The sequence below is a fragment of the Brassica oleracea genome, chromosome C6, assembly GCF_000695525.1.
Source record: "Brassica oleracea var. oleracea cultivar TO1000 chromosome C6, BOL, whole genome shotgun sequence".
NCBI classification, from domain to species: Eukaryota; Viridiplantae; Streptophyta; class Magnoliopsida; order Brassicales; family Brassicaceae; genus Brassica; species Brassica oleracea.
Window position 1 is genome coordinate 34013199 of NC_027753.1, and position 22088 is coordinate 34035286.

General features: G+C 37.0%; 6 protein-coding genes across 9 annotated transcripts; 4 read left to right on the forward strand and 2 right to left on the reverse strand.

Moving 5' to 3' along the window:
• Window positions 1–4695: 4695 nt before the first annotated feature.
• Window positions 4696–5594, forward strand: LOC106299312 (CLAVATA3/ESR (CLE)-related protein 10). The gene has a single exon (XM_013735422.1). It carries the CDS (start codon window positions 4843–4845, stop codon window positions 5173–5175), a length of 333 nt encoding a protein of 110 aa, XP_013590876.1. The 5' UTR covers window positions 4696–4842; the 3' UTR covers window positions 5176–5594.
• Window positions 5595–6436: 842 nt separating this feature from the next.
• On the forward strand, window positions 6437–7301 carry LOC106298061. Its single transcript, XM_013734162.1, has 5 exons — window positions 6437–6449; window positions 6559–6610; window positions 6704–6784; window positions 6866–6947; window positions 7019–7301. The coding sequence occupies exons 1-5, from the start codon at window positions 6437–6439 to the stop codon at window positions 7202–7204; spliced, it is 414 nt and encodes a 137-aa protein (XP_013589616.1). The 3' UTR covers window positions 7205–7301.
• Window positions 7257–8668, reverse strand: LOC106299908. 2 transcript variants are annotated; one of them, XM_013735920.1, is made up of 2 exons: window positions 8495–8668; window positions 7257–8325 (listed from the first exon to the last, which is right to left on the reverse strand). In XM_013735920.1, the coding sequence occupies exon 2, from the start codon at window positions 8241–8243 to the stop codon at window positions 7494–7496; it is 750 nt and encodes a 249-aa protein (XP_013591374.1). In that variant the 5' UTR covers window positions 8244–8325; window positions 8495–8668; the 3' UTR covers window positions 7257–7493. The 2 variants fall into 2 exon arrangements, with proteins under 2 accessions (XP_013591374.1, XP_013591372.1); XM_013735918.1 differs by having other exon boundaries at window positions 8517–8667.
• Window positions 8669–8855: 187 nt separating this feature from the next.
• LOC106299911 (protein GDAP2 homolog) lies at window positions 8856–12605 on the forward strand. 2 transcript variants are annotated; one of them, XM_013735925.1, is made up of 15 exons: window positions 8856–9060; window positions 9344–9715; window positions 9803–9880; window positions 9966–10021; window positions 10224–10343; window positions 10423–10493; window positions 10570–10663; window positions 10791–10994; window positions 11087–11338; window positions 11469–11577; window positions 11686–11753; window positions 11832–11901; window positions 11984–12058; window positions 12151–12242; window positions 12316–12605. In XM_013735925.1, the coding sequence occupies exons 2-15, from the start codon at window positions 9383–9385 to the stop codon at window positions 12389–12391; spliced, it is 1698 nt and encodes a 565-aa protein (XP_013591379.1). In that variant the 5' UTR covers window positions 8856–9060; window positions 9344–9382; the 3' UTR covers window positions 12392–12605. The 2 variants fall into 2 exon arrangements, with proteins under 2 accessions (XP_013591379.1, XP_013591378.1); XM_013735924.1 differs by having other exon boundaries at window positions 12151–12605.
• Window positions 12575–15117, forward strand: LOC106299910 (putative pentatricopeptide repeat-containing protein At1g69350, mitochondrial). The gene has a single exon (XM_013735923.1). It carries the CDS (start codon window positions 12627–12629, stop codon window positions 14997–14999), a length of 2373 nt encoding a protein of 790 aa, XP_013591377.1. The 5' UTR covers window positions 12575–12626; the 3' UTR covers window positions 15000–15117.
• LOC106299909 lies at window positions 15019–19005 on the reverse strand. Of its 2 annotated transcripts, none has more exons than XM_013735921.1 (4): window positions 18620–19005; window positions 17750–17967; window positions 17112–17646; window positions 15019–17025 (listed from the first exon to the last, which is right to left on the reverse strand). In XM_013735921.1, exons 2-4 carry the CDS (start codon window positions 17957–17959, stop codon window positions 15254–15256), a joined length of 2517 nt encoding a protein of 838 aa, XP_013591375.1. In that variant the 5' UTR covers window positions 17960–17967; window positions 18620–19005; the 3' UTR covers window positions 15019–15253. The 2 variants fall into 2 exon arrangements, with proteins under 2 accessions (XP_013591375.1, XP_013591376.1); XM_013735922.1 differs by having other exon boundaries at window positions 17750–17973.
• Between the last annotated feature and the right edge of the window lie 3083 nt (window positions 19006–22088).

Consider the following 22088-nt stretch of genomic DNA (forward strand, 5'->3'; position numbering starts at 1 on the left):
TTAAATTATTTTAAATTCTGAATATTAAATATAAATTTAAACTCCGCAGTGAAGCGTGCTTGGGCGAGAGTAGTACTAGGATGGGTGAACTCCCGGGAAGTCCTCGTGTTGCACTCCTTTAAAAAAAGTTGGTCAAAAAAAAAGAATATTAAATATAAATTAAAATTTATTATATACTAATTAATAATAATATAATAAGAAACGATGTAAACTCCTCGTAAACATTACACGGAGTTTACATCGAATGTTTACGAGTGATTAACATCGAAAGATTTACGAGGGTTTTACATTGAAATGTTTACGAGTGATTTACAACGAAAGTATTTACGTGTGCTTTACATCGAAATAATTACGTGGGCTTTACGACGAAAGCTTACGTGTCGTTTACGACGAATTCTTTCCCTGCGCTTTACGAGGAATATATTTCGTCGTAAACGTAACGAGTCGTTTACGACGAAACCTCCGTTACGACGGACGTTTAACAACGAAACGTCTTTCGACGTTAATTCGTCGTAACACTCCGTTTACGACGAATTTACAACGAACACTGCCCTACTGAAAAATATGTAGGGAAGTTTTTACTTACAAGTATCACCGACTTGTTATTGGTCTTTTGATAGACGAGTAAAAAAAGTTAAAGACTCGTTTGATTTTTTTCTTAAGAAAAAGAAGCATAATTAACAACTTAATAAAGTGTCTATTTAATTTTGATTGGAAATTTAGTTAATTAAAGTTGTCGACATGACAAGAATCTAACGAATGTGATCCACAAACACTTAAGCGACCACGTGGACCTTCTCCATCCTCATCATTATCTTACAATCATATTCTAACATGTATTTTCGACTGTTATTCCTTATTTCCAGCTTCAATCCTTCAAATGCAAACGTTTGTGGTCGTAGACTCGCACTCAATCAAACACATATCTTCAAGAATCATGTTTATGTTAACTTTTGTGGAAAGAAAGAAATAACATCGAATTTTTATATTAGTAAGTCTATAAAATTAGCAGATTAATCAATTTTGTAAAATAAATGGCTAAGAGACACATGTCTATGTGATGCCTAACCATTGTTAGAATATTGTTGAAATATATGTAGCATATGCTAGTACTCAACCAACAATTACATATAGCTGTAATACAGTGTGTGTGTGTTTATATTCATGATAAAATATTAATTAACATTTTCCATATAGTAGATTTTGGGTAATACATGCATTGCTTATCTATTATTAACAGATAATTAAAGAATTAGGTGTTAATATATAGGCAGATCCAATATCAATATTTTTCTTTACCATTTATGGGGTTTGGTCTATCGCTCTCGGTGCTATAAGAACGCGATAGCATATCTGCGTTAAGAATAATTTGTGCGTACACGCAAGAGTGACACCTACCTGTATTTCCACAATTCATCTATAGTCTCGTAGGCCCTTTTATTTAGTTATTCGATATACATTAGAGAATCAACATCAACAAAAAAAAAAAATTGATGCAAAAGTTAAGTTTTAATACAATAAAAATCAGATTAATAAAAACATGTCAAGGACTAAAACAGTATCTTAATCTTTGTTTTAAGTGACTAAGAGCACCATTAACCCTTAAAACCCCATTTAGGTTCTTATTTTTTTTTTTTTTTTTTTTTTTTAAATTAAAAACGAACCAATCGCGGGCCGCCACGTGTCAGTGGAGTCCGCGAACAGTACAAGAACCCACCAAACTTACCTCTTGGAGAAGAGAAGGAAGAGGTGGTTTTAGAGAAAATTGTGGGACTCACCTCTTAAGAACCCATTTAAGAAGTGGGATTAATCATGCTCTAAGTCTTTGTTCTCTTTTTTTTCTCGTACTTTCTTCAATAATAATATTATTATTTTAACGATAATAGATGTTGAGATATTATAGTGATGTGGAAGGTCTTAGATTGTCGGTAAATAACAAAGTAGTTTTTTTTTTGAACAATATTTTCATTAAAACTTCAGCTTGAACTTACAACAGGAGCACCAACAATAACCTAAAGTGCCAAAAAGATTGAGAAACTAAGCAGGCTGATAGCACAACATCTTCTGAAACTAAAGCTCCACACCAGGGGACTGATGGAACAAAGAAATATTACATATATAATCAGTCAAAGGCCACAACACTTCCTTTAGAAACCAAGGCAAGGCTGAGACATTGAAACCAAAGAACTAAAAAGACAGGACTAAACCAAATAACAAAGTAAATAGATTATATATGAATAGAAAGTATCAATAATGGGTGCCGTTGCTAAACCTGTTGGAAATAAAACCATGAACAGTATAGTGTGCAATCATATATATATATATATATTGATTTTTAAACGCAAACGCTCGAACTTTTATATACTACCTCTGTTTCTGAAAGTAAGATTTTCTAAAGTGTTCATGCTTATTAAGAATTCAATAAATGTTTATAATTTAATTTTTCTTTTACTTTATTATACAATTTCCAATAACTTTTCATTAATGAAATTTAATCAATTCAAATATTTTCATTTAATGTTTCTTAAAAGTATAAAAAAGTATCTTAAACATATAGAAAATATATTTCTGTGGAACAAGTAAAAAGTTTATCTTTGTGGAACAAGTAAAAAATCTAAAACATCTCACTTTCGAGAACGGAGTGAGTATTATATATTCACAAATTTTAAACGCAAACAATATATAAACGACAACATAAAATGTAAATTATTATTCTATAGCAACACTAGAGTAGCGAAACCCTTTGCTAAAAACACACACTAAAGTAGCGATCATGCATGTACGCAATTTATATTTTTTTAATTAACTTCAAGGTACCGGCCCGGACCTATGAAAAAAATTCAAAAAGGAAATTGTAATTTATACTTCGTCTGTTTATGTTTCACGTCTGGTTGTCTAGGTCTAGCATAGTTTTGTTTCCAAAACAAACTGGATAGAATCATAGAATGCACATTTATTTATATAGTTATACATAAGATGATAACAATTTGTAAAAGTGGCAATTATGTATCATCAATATGCATGCACGAGAACGTGTTTTCGGAATCTGCAGGAATCACTTATTAATTTGAGAATCATATACTAATTAAGCAAATTGTTTTTTTTTTGTAAAACAATTAAGCAAATTGTTGTTTACTTAAAAATTATGGTCAAGATCATTTGCATAAAAATATAGGGCTACCTAGCTAGTGTATTTTCCCTTATTAGATGCTTTCGTTTTTTCGCATTTTAACAAATCAAACTGTTTAATTCTAAAAAAAAAACTGTTTACGAATAACGATCAGTGCTTGCACAAACGAACATTAAAAAAGGTAATGTGCATGGTGCTTACAAAGTTACAATTGAGGGTTTAAGTTTGTAACAAATAGATTGTAAAACTGTAGAGAAATAATACAATTCTTACTTGTAATTAATTATATATATAGAATCAAACTACTACGTAGATAATTAATTATGTATGGAATCAAACTACTATATAGATGACTATGCGATAGTATTAATTAATCAGATCAGTCTGCGTCGACAAAAGTGGGGGCCCCATGGTGCGAGATCGAGTCATAAAGTTACAATAAGTGGCATCAGCAGTCAGGAGCGATGCACCTTGAAGTTACAATAAGTGGAATATACCGCAGTTAAAAAGCTCTCTTCATTAACATAAGTATAAGATTAAATCATCATCACTTTTAACATTATAAAATAAATTATCTTTGTTTTCAAAAACTCAGTCATGATTACAAATGTAAAAGAGAGATTACGAATCCATGATTCTAATACGACCACGTTTGTTCTCTGCTCGAAAATGACACCCACTTCACGATTCAATTTTAAGTAGTATTAACCAAAGTACCTATGAAATAAGTTCGGTTTACTAAATATGGGCTGAATCTATGTCTACCACAATGGGCCGTACTAATAACAATATGTCCAAATGTATTGCACACTCTCGGACTTGAGAAAGTAACGATAACAAGAGCCAGTATAAGCCATCTCTATTATATTTGGCAGCGAAATTCACAAAGAATCTGAGTCTGCCCTTTTCATTTAACAAATTGATGAAAGATCTTTGGTTCAAACTGAATTGATTTTGAACAATTTTGTTTATTGATTCTGCATCTTGAGTTGTGCTGCTGCTTTTTGCTTGTTGAGAAAGCTTATAAGTAATGTTCTCAAAGGCTCCTATGAAAGCCAAAAGGACATCAAATCATTTTTGTTTCATTTTTCTCTTCCTTCTTGATCACTTTTGCACCTTGGTTCCTTGATCTATTTGATATGTGCTGAATAGACTCCGAAACAGCAAAAATACAGAGCGAGTATTTTGTGTTTGGATCCGGCAAAACTTAGCCATAGCTTACAAACAATGTGCAGTTCAAACAGAGATCTTTAAGGGAATGAAGAGATTTTGCGCAACACCGAAGATAACTTGAGATCCACGAAACAACCCAATATAACCTTTTTGTCTATCTAAAGTAGTAATCAGTCACATTTTTTTTTCTTGAAAAAATCCAAAAGCTAGGAGAGAGAGAGAGAGTAACATTTTATGGTTCGGAATGTACAAGGTCACGGATTGATATTTATGGTTATGGGAAAAAATGTAAATAACAAGATATAAAAAGACCCATCTTTTCAACAATTACCCTCTTTTATTTTACCTCACATTTTATCATAATCATACATATCCTCTGATGCAGCATTAAACTCTCACTTCGCAATTCACCAATATCTTCACCTTTCTCTCTCTTCTCACGATCACTCAACTTTCTTTCTCCAAGAACCTCTCTTCCTCTATCGGACAACGAAACGCAAGAATCTCAGAGATCTCTCTATCTCTTCTCGCCGGCAACAATGCTGACTAACCGGAACCGTCCGATCAATACCATCAGTTTCCTCGTCGTGTTCTTCCTTCTTTCAACCGCAACGGCAGCAAGAAACGAGTCTAACCGAACCCACGGAGCAAACCGGAGGTTTCAACACGCGTACTACTCTTATCCTCACCGTTCATGCCAATCTTTCTCTCGTCCCTACGCACGCTCTATGTGCATTGAGCTCGAAAGAATCCACAGAAGCAGCCGACAGCCACTTTTCTCTCCTCCTTCTCCTTCTCCGCCGGAGATTGACCAAAGGTACGGCGTCGACAAAAGACTCGTCCCCTCCGGTCCAAACCCGCTTCACAACTGAAACACATTTTGTATTGTGTAGAGAATAAACGAGATTTCTTGAGGTGCAAGAAAAGAGCTAGTAGCTAGGGTTTCATCGAGATTTCTTCTCAGTTGTCTTGTAAATCTTGTTTCTTTTAACTACGTTCTTGATGTTTGTTTTCTATTGCGCACTACTACTACGTTATGAGCAAAACTATATATTTTGCTATTTCCACGCTTGTTTTTAAGGTCTTTATCAGGAATATAGGGCAGAAACAAGCTTGGAAATAGTTTATTTGTCAAGGATATTGCTCTTTTACTTCCTTGTTATTACTACATCCATACATTGGTGTGATTGAGACAGGAGGAGGTTGATGATCAAGAGAAACACATGAGTTCCATTAATTTGGGAGGCTGTATACCTCTCTCTCTCTCTCTCTCTAAGGTCTTTGTATGGACTTTATGATATTTATGAGCCTTCTCAATTGGTGTTGGGCTTTATTAGATGTAGCAAGATAGATACGCACGCAAAAGCATAGAAAGTGATACAAACAAAGCTCCAATTGTATCATCTACTTTATGTGTTATCCAATTTAAATATGTAGATAAGATGTTTTTATTGTTTTTCTGTGTTTTCTAAATTGTTTTGTTTCTACTATATGCCACAAACTATTTTACAAACCACTAAATTTAAAAGAAAATTAGGTTGTAAATATTTACAAATTAGGATCAATGGTGTATTAAAAAATGTGGAAGAAGTCATGCATTGAATACAGTGATGTAGTAGACATAAATAAATATTCAAAACATTTTTAAAAAATAATTTGTTTCTTACCAGACAGGAACAAATACCTAAGGAAAATTAATCTTATGGATAACATTTCACTTGTAAATTGTAAGAAAAAGTAGGGCTTTTTTAATGTTTCTATTTAAGAAAGACTGTTATATATGGAAACAAAAGACAATAGATTCTCTTTGTTTTTCCATATAAAAAGAACTTTGTACATGACGTCGACGCCAATACATATTAAGCAAGATTATATCGTTTCAGTCTCTCTTAAAGACCTCAACGCTCCAGCTTTTTGTGCTTGAAGAAAGTGTTGACTTTGGTATATATGGTGTTTTCAAAAAGAAAAGACAAAACTGAGTTTAATGTTATGTAGGGAAATTTCCATATACAAAACATGGATATCTTAACAAATCCTCACATGTCACCTAAAAATTAGTAACTTTTCAGAAGCTTAAAAAGAAAGAGAACCTTCTCTTGTGGGACAAGGAATCTATTAATGTGACTTCCTAATATGGAAACCCTCTGTGAGACCTTAGCTTATATGGCTTGAGTGTAGGGTAAGGTATTGCTTAAACAGCATTTCACAAACTACACATTCCTTGCGTCAAACTGCAATATCCGTCTATATATAAGTATATACCTGTAGCTTCCCATGGCCGTGCTCTGATTTACACAAGTTCTCAAGGTAAAAGTTCTCTCTCTATATATATATTAGTTAGTGGCATTATCCAAAAATGTTTTAAGATCTGATTCTGAATCGTATTGTGAATGAAACCAGTGAGCAGCGAGCAGAACCTGTGCCCATGGGACCTGCGGTGGAACTATGGAAGGAAACAGAGATGGCCAAAACGAGAACTAAGTGTGTGTTTATGTTACCTTTATTCATTGAATAAGATTTGCTTCTAAGGAGCTAATAGCCTAATGGGTCCGAGATTTGCAGGTACGAGAAGCTAAGGGAGAAGATAATGTTATGGGAGGACAAGAAGACGAAAAAGGCTAAGAGAAATCTTCATAGAACAGAGGTGACTCTTCTTTTTTCCAAAAACTGATTCTTGCATAAACTACAAGACTAATCGATGCTATGAATGTACAGAGAGGTGTAGAGAAGACAAAGCTGAAGGCGCTGCAGAGATATACCGAAGATAACGAACGCATTGAGATCATAGTCGCGAGTGCAAGAGCGCATGCATATGAGAGACAGATGAAGGAAGAGCTAAAGGTCAAGGAGAAAGCAAACCTCATGGGAACAAGTGGACGTAGCCCATCTACATGCCTCTGAATCCAACAAAATTGTAAAGCCAAAACAAGCTTTTCTTAACAAAGCTTAAATGAAGACACACAATTAATGTGTTTATTTATACAATTTTAGAGACATTAACACACATGACCAATCATCAATTAAAACACAACATCTGCAAACCAAAACTTCAGAAAAAGTTGCATAACAGAATCAAAACTCAAAATCACAATTCCCAAACTTGCAATCAATAACAATACCAAAAAAGTTTCAAAGACTCCAAAAAAAAAGGCTTGCACCACAGAGAATGAGGGTCAGAGTATCATCATTCTCATGAAGTTATTTCATTAACCAACCTTTCCAGAATAGGGTACGCAAAATACAGCACCAAACCAGAAGGAACCGCTAGAAGAATCGTGAGGAGGAAGTAAAGAGCAAGAATGACGAGGCTACCAGGTATAGCAAAGAACACTATCAGCAGGAAAACGATCACAAACGGAAACTTGGAGGTGAAGGAGATGAAGAAATCAAGAGACTTGTGGAACGAGAACTGCTGTCTGCTGCTTGGTTGATGCACAACAACAGGCCTTGGGATCAGATTACTGTTGCTGCTGCTGCTGCTGCTGCTGCAGTACTGGTGGTTATCACTACCGACCAACGAACCTCCATGACGTGTCCTGTCACCGTTCATACTCTCAACCATCCAGAGAAGGAAGAAGTTCTTCTTAGGGAACTTGAGGACACCGTTGTAGACAACCCTGACCGAAAGCAGCTGACACCAAGGGCAGGAGACGAAGAAGGGGACTTTGATGTCTTGGGTGGAGAGTCTCAAGACAGCAGGCTGGAGGGCAAAGACGCAGTTCTGGCAAAGAGTGTGGCCGCACCATAAGACGTAAGGAACGTTCTCGACGATGTTGAAGGATTCAAAGCAAATGGGACAGTCTAGTCCTTGTTCTTCTTCTTCGTCGTCGTCTCTGCTGACATTTGAGACCTCGTCGTCGTCGTCGTCGTCTGAGGAGGGTTGAGGAGGATCTTTCTTTAGGCCTATGCTGCCGATTACATTCGACGCAAAGCTCCACATTGTTTCGACAAATTGGAAGATACTGTGCCAAACGTTACCCAGCAAAGGAGAATCTTTGAGGAACAGTCATCATTTCAAGAACCTGGCGAACAGTAAAAAAGATCAGATTTTTATGAATAAATTTGAATAATCTATCTCAACAGATTAACAAAATTAAATAAAGATAGATTCAGAATACGCAATCAGATCAAAAAGAGCAATCTTGGTTTTAAAAATTGGATCTTTATGTTCCCTAACAGATGAAAACTCACGGAGATTGAGATTTTGGTTTACCGTTAAAGTCTAAAATGCAGATGCAGGCGATTCATCGAAGAAGTGGAGATCGAGACGAAGAAGAAAAGCCTTTCTCTCTCTCTATCTCCCTCGTTGTTCCGCCGTGCTGCTTTATTGTCTGTTTTTAGTTGGCACAAAACGCAGAAGAAGGTGACGGAGCAAAAAGGAAGAAACGGTGACGTTTCGAGACTACCCTTTTATTCCTTTTAGTTTAGCGTACTGACAAATTTGCACGTGCCATTGACAGCCTCATCAGTGTCGACGACACCTTCTGGCTAAGAGAGGGGGTTAGATAGAGCTGCTGAGGTATATTCGCGTGAACGACAACTCAAAATTCGTATATGTTTTATTTTTCTTTTTAATTATTTTGACACCCACCACCACCAGTCCTTAAGTTTGATGTTTTCGCAACCTCATCATCATCATCATCATCATCCATCCATCCATCGATCACACACAGTTTTGTATATTATTATGAATCTTCTTTCTCCTCGTAAGTAGAATTTGGGGATTTAGGGTTCGTTTTGTGATCGAATTTTTTCAGGTAAAGACCCTGTCTTTCAATCCTCATATCTGTCAAATCTTAAATCTTTGTGAGAAAGCTCAACGATTTCGATTAGAATTCTCCTCAGTCATCTAAAGTTTGTATCTTTTTTCACTTGTGATGTTGTTTTTATTCTACACTTGCTGAATTGGATTGGATTGGTTTCAGTTGTGAATGCGTTAGTACAATCTCTTTATTTAATATTCGATGATTTCGCTTAATGTATGATGATAATTGTTTATTCTAGCAATGAAATTTATCAGCTTTTATGTCCTCTTTCTAGGGAGCGTCGAGAAGGTAGTGGTTTTTGCTCTGATCTGCGATGATGTATCAGGCCGTTCCCACGGCAACAACCTCTCGCGGTGGGATTCCAACGGAGAGCGGTGATTATGTTGTGACCTTGGATCAGGTTCCAAGATGGAGTGATGTTGAGCAGAGGTCTTCGTCCCTCGAGGGTGGTGAAGCAGGTGATCCATCGCATTCTAATCCTCGCTATGCAAACCCTTTGGCTTCTTCGTCTTCTGAAGCAGGGAGCAGCGGGAATGGGATGGTTTCTAAGTTTCCTGTGGATCACGAGATTAACTCCAGGATCTACCTTTGGAGAGGGGAACCGTGGAACCTTGAGGTTGACGCTGTTGTCAACTCTACAAATGAGGTAACCTTTGCTTGTGGGTAGTCAAGTAAATTGCTCTTTATGTGCCTTGTTTGATATGGTTGACTTTTCTTGGAATTGGGAGGACAGAACTTGGATGAGGCACATAGCAGTCCTGGTCTACATGCGGCTGCTGGACCTGGTCTTGCAGAACAATGCGCTACATTGGTACATAACTCTTTCCTCCTCTATTTTCTAGAACATAGTCTTATAGAATTTGTTAGCACAAGATTATTTCTTTCTTGCTTGACAGGGTGGATGCAGGACAGGGATGGCGAAAGTAACAAATGCATATGATCTACCTGCCAGGTAATTGGTGATGGAGAAGATTGTTTATGATAATAGAGCTCTTCCATTGTTATGTTAGTTACACCTTTTTCACGCTATTGGCATGTTATCTCTTAAGGAAGAAGCATTCTGTGTGGCTTGTATCTTGCCTGTAGAATCTTTTTGTCAATCTCTTAATCCGCAACTTCAAGAAATGTTTTTTCTTTTCTGGTTTCTTGTTCAGGAGGGTTATCCATACAGTAGGACCCAAGTATGCAGTAAAGTATCATACAGCTGCTGAAAATGCTTTAAGTCACTGCTATAGATCTTGCCTAGAGCTTCTCATAGATAATGGGCTTCAAAGGTATGCGAAGTGAACTTCCTTATTTTGTTTACAACAATCAGATTCTTTAGTACGTAAGAACTCGATTTTTGGTTTACAGTATTGCTACGGACTGTATATACACAGAAGCCAAAAACTATCCCAGAGAACCAGCTGCTCATGTTTCCATAAGTAAGACAGTTCTTAAACAGTCTCTTTGTTTTCGATAACTGGCTTTGATGTTTACAAATCGTGTGTTGTGTTCCAGGAACTGTTCGTCGCTTTCTTGAGAAGCATAAAGATAAAATCAGTGCCGTTGTTTTCTGTACCACCACATCCTCTGATACCGAGATATACAAAAGGTCGATATGCTCTCTTTCTGTTAATTGTTGCTTTGAGAATCATTCGCATTAAGACCGCAATAGCTTATAGTTATGTAATGCAGAAGTAATGTAACCATTGCTTAAAATTTGAGTCTTTAAAATATAGATTACTTCCACTTTACTTTCCTCGTGATGAGCACGAGGAGGAGGTTGCCATCTCAAAGCTCCCTGCTGATGTTGGGGATGAAAATGGTGAGACTGTTATAGACGAACGTAAAATCAGAATACAGGCATTGCCAAATAAACCTCTGGACAGGTCTTTTCCAGCTCTAGTCCAGCGCTCTTCCACTGATCTTGCTTTGGTACGAAGGTTGGTGAACTCTGACTGCTTCACTCTTTGCATCTTGCTTTGTCTGTCTCCTGTCTTTGCACTTTGTTGACTGATGCACGTATGATTTTCAGGAACTCAAATCATCTTGATTCGTATTTGGATCCCACATTCATGTCTTTGATTAAAGATCCAGATGAAAGGCGCCAAGAACAGTGGGAGAAGACTGCACAAGCACAGAGTGGATTCAATTTTGTCAAGTTACTAGGGTTTGGTGATCTTGGGGGACCCCCTCTCTCTGCTGCAGAGGAATACTCACTTCATTCGAGATACCTAGCAAAAGCTAATTCTCTCAACCTTTCGGAAATTGCAGAGATGAAAATTGTGTATGACTTCTCTCTCTCTCTCTCTCTCTCTCTCTCAGACTTTGCCTACATAAGTTCGCTTCTTATGTCCTTGAGGTAGCCAATGACTTACATAGATATTGACAAAGGCCTGTCTGTTTTCTTTATTCAGGTACCGTGGTGGTGTTGACACCGAGGGTCATCCTGTAATGGTGGTTGTTGGAGCTCACTTTTTGCTGCGATGTCTTGATCTGGAGCGTTTTGTGCTTTATGTTGTAAAGGTAAACCCAATCACATTGCCTCGATGGTCCTTCCTTCTTTTGGATACTCCATTGTATTGATCTTCTTTGACTTTATTTGGTGTTTGACTATGCTGCAATTGGTTACAGGAATTTGAACCTTTGATACAGAAGCCTTACTCGATTGTCTATTTTCATTCTGCAGCATCTTTACAAGTGTAAGTTCATTCTTTATCTTGTTTAGTCGGAAAAGATCCTTATGCTTCAATAACATTCTTTGCCATGTAAATAAACAGCCAACCAGATTTGGGATGGATGAAAAGATTACAACAGATACTTGGCCGCAAACACCAGCGCAACCTTCAGGTATAAAACTGCACATACTCAAACTCTCATTTGGGGAAGGGTTCCTCCTTGTCCTAATCTTCATCCTCTCTGTTTCCTCCAGGCAATCTATGTTCTTCATCCAACTTTACAGTTGAAGGCGACAATCTTAGCAATGCAAATGTTCGTGAACAATGTGGTAAAACTCCTAATCTATCTCAAAGTCTCAGCCTTTCCCCCCCCCCAAGAGTCAAAATCTTTCTTATAACTTGCCTCTATTTTCCGATAAAGGTATGGAAGAAAGTTGTATATGCAGACCGGCTTCTGCAGCTATTCAAATACGTTCCTCGTGAGCAGCTGACAATCCCAGACTTTGTTTTCCAGTTAAGTTCACTTTACTCTTCACTCTCTAAAAAGTGTTCTTCGGTTACTGAGTGTTGTGTGAAAAATTGGCAGGCATGATCTTGAAGTCAACGGAGGAAAAGGTCTTATCGTTGACCCAAGAACCAAATATGTCTATCAACGTCCATGAACCATCCCCAAAGGGTGAAAAAAATCATCAAGACATTTACTTATGTGTCCGCTGTCTTTTTGTGCAATATTTGTTTATTCTTTCATGTTTGATCTAAAGACTTTTAAAGCTTTACCCTTTTGTGTTGATGTCGGGAGCAAAACAAAACCCTCTCTTTAGCTTTTTAATGTAATCTATGTCTGAATCTTGTTAATATTTATAGTTCTCCTTTCTCTTCGCTAGTGTGAATGTTAAGATGACGCAGTACATGCCATTGTTCAGATCATGCTCGAGTTTACGAACACTATCCCAACTCCACGCTCACCTCCTCGTCACCGGCCGTGTCCGTCACGACCCTCTTCCCGTAACAAAGCTCATCGAGTCCTACACTCACATGGGCTCTCCCCACTCGTCGAGACTCGTCTTCGAGTCCTTCCCTTACCCTGACTCCTTCATGTACGGTGTCCTCATCAAATGCAACGTCTGGTGCCACTTGTTCGACGCAGCCATTGATCTTTACCACAGGTTGGTTTCGGAGAAGACGCAGATCAGCAAGTTCGTGTTCCCATCTGTCTTGAGAGCTTGTGCTGGCTCGAGAGAGCGTTTAGGTGTGGGTAAGAAAGTCCACGGGAGGATTGTTAAGAGCGGTGTAGACGGCGACGATGTGATAGAGACGTCTCTGTTGTGCATGTATGGTCAGACTGGGAATTTAAGCGATGCGGAGAAGGTATTCGACGGAATGTCTGTGAGGGATATCGTGGCTTGGAGTACCCTTGTTTCTAGCTGTTTGGAGAATGGTGAGGTGGTGGAGGCGTTGCGGGTGTTTAAGTGTATGGTTGATGATGATGGTGTGGAGCCGGATGCTGTGACGATGATTAGCGTGGTTGAAGGATGTGGTGAGCTTGGATGCTTGAGGACGGCCAAGTCAGTTCATGGAATGATAACGAGGAAGATGTTTGATTTTGATGAAACGTTATGCAACTCTCTGCTTTCTATGTATAGTAAGTGTGGGGACTTGCTTAGCGCGGAGAGAGTATTTGAGATGATCGTTAATAAGAGTGCTGTTTCATGGACTGCTGTTATCTCTAGTTACAACCGCGGCGGGTTCTATGAGAAGGCGTTGAGAAGTTTCAGTGAGATGTTAGAGTATGGTGTTGAGCCGAATTTGGTTACACTTTATAGTGTTTTGAGCTCTTGTGGACTGTTAAAGTTGGTTAGAGAAGGCAAGTCTGTCCATGGTTTTGCAGTTAGACGAGAGCTAGATCCGAACTACGAGTCTCTTTCTCCTGCCTTAGTCGAGCTGTACGCTGAATGCGGGAAGTTAACCGACTCCGAGGCGGTTTTACATGTGGTTGGTGATAGAAATATTGTGTCGTGGAACTCTCTTATCTCTCTATACGCAAACAAAGGTATGGAGATCGAGGCGTTGTCCTTGTTTAGACAGATGGTGACTCGGCGGATGAGACCTGACTCGTTCACTTTAGCAAGCTCAATCTCATCGTGCGTGAGTGATGGTTTAGTCCGGCTAGGGAAACAGATTCACGGACATGTTGCAAGGACGGATGTTTCTGACGAGTTTGTGCATAACTCGATGATAGACATGTACTCTAAAAACGGACTTATGGATTCAGCATGTGTGGTGTTTGGTCAAATCAAAGAGAGGAGCGTTGTGACGTGGAACTCGATGCTCTGCGGTTTTTCTCAGAATGGTAACTCCTTAGAGGCGATTAACCTCTTCGACTATATGTATAGCAACTGTCTCGAGATTAATGAAGTTACATTCTTGGCGGTTATCCAAGCTTGCTCAAGCATAGGTTCACTGGAGAAAGGCAAATGGGTTCACCACAAGCTTATTCTTTGTGGTGTAAAAGATCTTTTCACTGAGACAGCTCTAATTGACATGTATGCTAAATGTGGAGATCTCAACGCAGCTGAAACCCTTTTCAAGGCCATGTTGAATAAGAGCATTGTGTCTTGGAGTAGTATGATCAACGCCTACGGAATGCACGGACGCATCGGCTCAGCCGTATCTACATTCAACCAGATGGTGGAATCAGGAACTAAACCTAACGAAGTTGTTTTCATGAACGTTCTCTCTGCTTGTGGTCACTCTGGTTCAGTGAAAGAAGGTAAACTCTACTTCAACTTGATGAAAAGCTTCGGCATCTCACCGAACTCGGAGCATTTCGCATGTTTCATCGACCTTTTGAGCCGTTCCGGTGATCTCAAAGAGGCATATAGAACCATCAAGGAGATGCCGTTCTTAGCTGATGCTAGCGTTTGGGGTTCTCTGGTCAATGGTTGCAGAATCCATCAGAGAATGGACATCATCAAAGCCATAAAGAAAGATCTTTCGGAGATAGTAACCGACGACACGGGCTATTACACTCTCTTGTCCAATATATATGCTGAAGAAGGCGAATGGGAAGAGTTCAGGAGAATGAGATCGGCTATGAAGAGTTTGCGTCTTAAGAAAGTTCCTGGCTACAGCTTGATAGAGATTGATCAAAGAGTTTACAGGTTTGGAGCTGGTGAAGAGCCCTGTTTTGGAACAGAGGAAATCTACAGGTGTCTTCGGAATCTACAGAATGCAACTCTTGAAGTAGAGTATTTACAGACTAATGAATGAAAGACATCTTAGAGCCATGTAGGAAACAGAGAAGCAGATTTTGTAATAACCAACCATTCTAATATAACACAACCATGTAATTCTTTTTCTGTAGCCCTTGTAAGAGAGGACAAGATATACAAAGGGCAACCAATACCCACAAACATGGGGTTGATTGAGAGTATAATAAAACATCTGTCTGTCTTCTTCAATGCTGAATCAGTTTCTCTGTTTTTTTTTTCTCCCTCTATAGTTTTTTTTATTTCATGAAAAACTTATGTTAAGACCACAGTTGGTGGAGTACTACCTGCAGGGCATCTTTGTCTCCTTGGTCTTCTGGTTGCGTTTCCCCACCCGGTAAGGCTCCTATCTTCAAGTCCCACCATTTGTACATTACTGTTATCTATTGGCCCCTCCAAAGAAGAACAAACCGGAGCTCCGTTGACGTTGCTGATCATTCGTTTCCTTCCTCGGCTAGACCCACCTCGGTTTGAGCTTCTTCTAGCCACTCCTGAGTTCCAGCTGCAGCCTGTGGCTTTCATAAGTCCCTCAAACATTTGAAGATCTTCGGTTACTTCGAGCCTAGACAGAGAAGCAAGTCCAGGGAGAACATCCCTTTGGAAATCCCTTCTTGGTCTTCCTCGTCTTGCTTGTCCTCTCCTTGGCCTGTTGATGCCTACAGAATCCGTCCCGTCAAATTTCAGATGTTCAGGGACTAAAGGCGTTGGCATGTAGTCTTCTTCTTTGGTTAGAGGTAAGTTCAGAGTCATTGCCTCGAAGTAATCAAACTCCCCTGAAGAACACTCCTCACGGCAGGCTTCTAAACAAGCATCAAGCCTCTTTTCTAAATCACTGCCACAAGAAGCTATTGTGTTCACAAACCAAGAGAGCGGGTCTTTAGCAGCCGCATCAGTCGTAGAGGAAGCAGCTTCATCAGGATTATGAGACAGTGAGATGGTGACTATAGCTTCTGCTGCTCCCTTGATGAGTTCATCAAGAGTCTCTCCAGCTTCATCTCTCTTCTCTGGCGTTCTCTCCCCTTCTTCTTCACTCTCAAGAGCCGGGGGAGCTTCCAAATCTATTAAAGGAGTTGCTCTTGTTTCCATTCTTGGTTTGGAACACAAGCCGGAACTTTCATCCTCGTTAGCACATATATTCAAGTCAATGTAGTTCCTGTTAGTGGCAGCTTTTTTACTTTCAACATCTTCAGCAACCGAGGCGTCACATGGCAAGTTGATGTCGAAGTTTCTATTCACCAAAGTGTTTGCTTCCTTGAGAGACACAGAAGAAGGGGTAAGGGAAGAGTTGCACTCCCAAATAGAACGCTTCTGAGAGATTGAGTATCCAAGAATCTTTCCATTACTCAGTGAACTGGCCATTTCAGCCCGTCCCAAACCGTTGTGAGGAGATGCATTACTCGAGCCATCAGCAGAAGCATTCAGATCAAAACCGCCATTGGTTAGTCCGTTTTGGTTAAGGGGCTTAGGTTTTAACCAGGGCAACCCAGCAGAGCATTCCTGTCTTTTTGGTCCTTGAAGACTTTCAAAACTCTGATGCTTCAAAGAACCATTTGTAACATTCCGGCCATTGTTAAGATGGTTAAGGTTACTCGGTGGTACACTAAACGCAGTTTCCTTCGACGCTGAAGAGAACCCTTGGTAAACCCCTTCAAAGCCGCCACGTCCTCTCATCTCAGAACTTGAATCTGCTGCTCTTCCTTGTGCACTATAACTCAAGAACGGATTCGTTTGAAACGGCAAAGGTTTCTGAACTGAGCCGTTACTCCGGTTTGAAATCCAATGGCTCCAAGTTCTGCTAGGTTCAGGGCGGTAGCCACCATTAGTCAAGCTTGGAGCATTTGATGCCACACTTGATTCCACATAGCTATCATAGGAAACTTCAGGATTCCTTTGACGAGCTTCCCATTCGCCGGATAACAACCTCCTCTGATCAGTTGAAGGAGGATAGCCAAATGCATGGTTAGCAAGAACTTGTACTGGCTGTGAAGGCACACATAAGTTCTCTCTTGGAATGCCTTTTCCACGCCCTGTAAAGTGCAGCCATAGAAATACATCAGAGACTAGAAGATATACACATTAAGTGAAGAAGTGCCACTTAAAGGAAGAATCTCACCTGCTTCTAGAACCATCCATCCGTTTTGACTAGTATTCGTTTCCAACCACTGGCGTTGCGCATGTACAATGTTTTTTCCATAAAGAGAGTATACATCCCTGGAAGAAAGACCGTGAACTGATGATTCTTGGCACTGGACAGGCTCGTTCAAGTCAGTTAACCCATTTGGGTTCTTCATAACCGAAGAAGAACCGTTCAGATGAGAAGCATTGTTGCCTCTTCCAACTTCTTGAGGACAATCTGCATCGTCAAGATACTCATCCGGCGGGAGTTGAAGATCAATCATTCTTCTCCTGACCTTCACAGGCCTAACCTCATCGTCGTCCTTTGAGCTAACACCATTCGCTATAGGAGCGTTGTTGCAAGCTTGGGAGCTGCTTCCTTCACCACCACCACACACCGGTTTTCCCAAAAGAAACTCAGGCAGGTCGCGTTTGATGGCACTCTCCGGTGTGCGTTCAGACTGGTTGTTGTTTCCTTTAACTTCATCCATCAAGCTCTTTTGCGTTCTATACAAACGGTGAAGTTCATGAACCTACACACAAACAAGAATATGTCAAAAAAAAAAAAAAAAAAAAAAAAAAAACAGAACCATGAGTAAAGATGGAAAAGAGACAAAAGGGTTTGCTTAGATATACCTGATTCTTGAAAACGGCTTCGTGTTGAAGCATGGTTTGCTTCAGAAAATCTCTCTCGTGTCCCAAGTAAGCTTCCTCTGGGGGAGGAGCTCTCATCGAGAAACCATTCTGATTATATTGCAGATTTTTATTATCTCCCGACCGGCTGCAAGTGTTTGAATCTTGGCTGAGATCCCTCATTGAAGACAAGAAGCTTTCACGGTGAACCATGTTGTCTCCTATTCCTCAATAAAATAAATAAAAAATAAGAACCAAATCAAGTCAAGTACCAAAACTCCAAATTACAACCAAGGCACCGACGACTTTTATTTAAAATCATATTTAAACTTATCAAATTCAATGCAAATTACTGATAATACAGATTCTGCAGAAAACTCTGAATTTAGCTCTAAAAATGGAGAAAAATATAGCAACAAAAAAAAAAATCCGATCAAATGGGAGTCCACAATATCTAACAAAAATATAGTGAGCAATTATATTAAAAAAAAAAAAAAAAGCTGCCATTACAAGGTGAAGCGATCATCCACTAAGAAAATCGAAAACTCGCCAAAACTAATCCATAAAACCCAAAACCAAAAAAAGAGAAAGAAAAAAAAAAACAATCTGACAAGAGAATCAAAAATCCACCGTACGATGAACAGTGTAAAGAGGACATATAAGAAGCTGGATCGATTCACACAAATGCCTTAACCTTTAATTCATCTACCACAAAGATCTATTAAAAGTATAATCAGAGACAGCAACATAAATGGAAAATCAACTAGAATATAAAAAATTCTTTACAAAATTAATTAAACGAGGTGTATAATTTAATAAATATTGAAAATAAAAAATAAAAAATAAAAATAAAAATGGGAGAGATTTTGTTACCTCAGACCCACATCCCCTCTAATCGCTCGTTTGAACAGAGAAAATCTATCAAACACTCACTCCCAAATCGGCGACAATTATTATACAAAATTTAACAATATAGAAATACGAAAGTTATATTTAAATAAAAATGTTATTTCCGAGAAATAAAATAATAAATACCAAAAATATGAAAACAGTTTTTTTCGCAGAGAGAGAGAGAGAAAATCTAAGAAACAGTTAAGAAGAAAGTGAGGAATAATCGAAACTCCATGGTAGAAGAGAAGAGAAGAGAAGGAAAGGAAACTCTCAGATCGTCTTCGTTGATCCGATGGGCCAACTCTATAATCTCTCTCTCTCTCTCTCTCTAGACTCTGTATCTATCTATCTCTCTATCTGTCTCTCTCCTTTTCTCTCTGATTCTTAAAAAGCAAATGAAAATAAAAAAGAAAAGAATAAGAGCTTTTATATTCCTTTTTTTTTTTTTTCTCGGATTTGGTGTCTTCTCTTTCCTTATAGAGTGAAGAGAGAGAGAGAGATAAGTTCGGTGAAGAGAGAGAAAGAGTAAGAGAGATCCCGTAAAATAAATTAAAATAAAAATTACATAAAAACGAACGAAGGACACTTCTAACAACAGAGACGCGATATTATTTGTCAACATCTGGTCTCCCTTTCTCTCTCTCTCTCTCTTTTGCCTCTCATCATTTTTACATTTTTCCCAGTTTTTACGCTGAATAATTTAAAGTGGCTTTTCTCTTGTTTCTCAGTTTCACCTGTAATTCATTTCTAATTTTAATGCTTCCCAATCTTTCATTAGACTGTATATATTTATTTTTCATTTTTTATATTTTTATTATATTTTATAACTTACATATTTCAAATTTTGAAACCGTTTTAAAACAAAAAATATTTGTATCGGAAATGTATTTCATATTTAAACTTTATCTTAAAATTGTCGTAACGTTATACATTAGCTCATCATTAAATTATCTTCACAATTTACCAAAAATGATATTAAACCTTTAACGTAGTAAGCATTAAATAGTCTCGGTTAACCGAATCAGAAATTAAATAAACTGCTTTGTTTTAACCAATGATGGACGGCTTTATTTAATTTATGTTTGTCGATTTGTTATTATTTTACTAAAAATATGTTAAAAACTTTCTTGTGATTAATTTTAAACAATTTATTTTATTACTTAAAATGTAAAAATTTGATCATAAATGCATTGAACTAGTCAATCATTTAACATTTTGAAACTAATCTATGAATTCTCTTAAATAGTTATATGCTAAACTACTCAATTATTTTTTTGAATTAAATTTAACTATTATTTGTTTCCTAAATGGACATGTATTAATTGTATCTCATTTTATCAATGTACTAGATACATTTTTTGACTATTTATTTTGATATATAGGTTTCCGACTTATTATTAGTACATCTACTTATATATATTCAAAATATGTGTTGATTAAAAGTGAGTCTCTCTTAAAAAGCAAGGGGATTTCTTTTGACCTCCATTGTTTATGGATCTTTGTTTGAAGTGAAAAACATAACAAGTTACCTGAGAGTATTGCGATATAACGTGGGAGGAGTCATGAGAAGTGAGATGAGGTCTACAAGAGAGTTTCGATGAACTTGGAAAAAGAGAAGATTTGTAGTCCAAAAAATTATATGTGTTGATTAAACATATAGTTTAGTGTTTTTATGTTGTTTTCAATCGTAGAAGTATTTATTTTACTATTAAAATAGAAATTATTATGAAAATAGCAAAAACAAATATGTAAAATAAAAATTTTGAATAATATTTTAGAAAACTAAGATAATTTGAGAATATTTTTATTAATATTTTAAAAGAATTAACACTAGCATTTATAACTATATCTCATGACCATTTTCATATCAGTTATAATAAAATAATAATTTAAATAGTTATATGACATATATATTGATAAAACTGTAATTTTGGAACGAATATAGATAAAGACTAGTTTTTCATTCATATTTTATGTTTTTCTAAGTAAAAATACATACATAGCAGGGTGATTTGTTGGAATTTATTGGGGTGTAGATAAATATTTTAGTTTTGACTTTTATCTACAACCTTTAATTAAAACTATCAATCATGTTTTAAGTCAATTTTTAAAATTGTCACAAAAAAATTTAAAAATAGTTGTAACCCTTTTATTTACTAAAGTAGTAGCTTTTATAATTTAGGAAAAATATATAGCTGTAAAAAGTATATTTCTCATATCTTTATTTATTTTTATTTTTTTTATAACTATAGCCAAAACATCTATAACAAAAATTTTACCGACTAAATTTTTACAACACAGACTTTAAAGATACAACGCAACCAATCACCCTCTGTGTATAGTCTGTTAGTTTTGTATCTTGAAATTTGGATTAAAAAATACGAGTACATTTTTGGGTAAATAGAACATACCGAGTACATTTTTGGGTTCAAAAAGTACATTTTGGGTAACAGAAGTTGCTTTTTAAACATGTGATATTTGCTACAGTCATTTCTTGTCGTAGCTTGGGTTATCTGAGGTGATTAGAATATGTATCAAACCGCTAAATTTCCAGATCTAACGTACAATTTTATCCCTAGATTTTTTTTTTACCCCTAGTCCCTAGATTATCTCCTTCGATATATGTATTCTCATATTCTGGGGAGTTCATTTTAGAATGAAACATGTATAAATATTATGTATTTTGTTCTTTTTTCATTAGTCTTTAGGCAAAATGATAAACATTATTAGTGTACGTTTTTTACCCTACGTAAAAAAGCAATTATATCTGCAACCATGATATTGCCTATCGCTATGCCTCGCTTAAATGAATTTTACATGTCGACAAAAAATGTACATTTTTCATAAACGATATAAAATAATTTTAATCTTTATATAAACTAATAAAGTTGAAAGAAACACTTTCTATTCCTCGAAATGACCAAAATGGTACATTTCATCTGGTATAATCTCCCTTTTAATCTATTTTTCAAAAAAAAAAAGGGCAAATCTCCAAAATACCACATTTCTAAGTTTATATCACAAAAATAGCATTCAAAAACTAAAATGACCAAAATAGCACCTTTCTAAGTTTATCCTTTGAAAATTTTAATTTTTTTATTTTTCAAAATTTGAAATCTTATCCCCAAAACCTCATTTCTCAACTCTAAACCCTAAACCCTAAACTCTAAACCCTAAAATCTAAACCCTAAACCCTAAATTCTAAACCCAAAATAATCATGGGTAAATCTTCTAAACCATAAACCCTAAACCATAAACCCTAAACCCTAAAATCTAAACCCTAAACTCTAAACCCTAAAATCTAAACCCTAAACCCTAAATTCTAAACCCAAAATAATCATGGGTAAATCTACAAAATAGCACCTTTCTAAGTTTATATCACAAAATTTTGACCTTGAGTGCTAGTTTGAGAACAAAAACTTGATTTAGTGCTATTTTTGTTTTTTTCTCA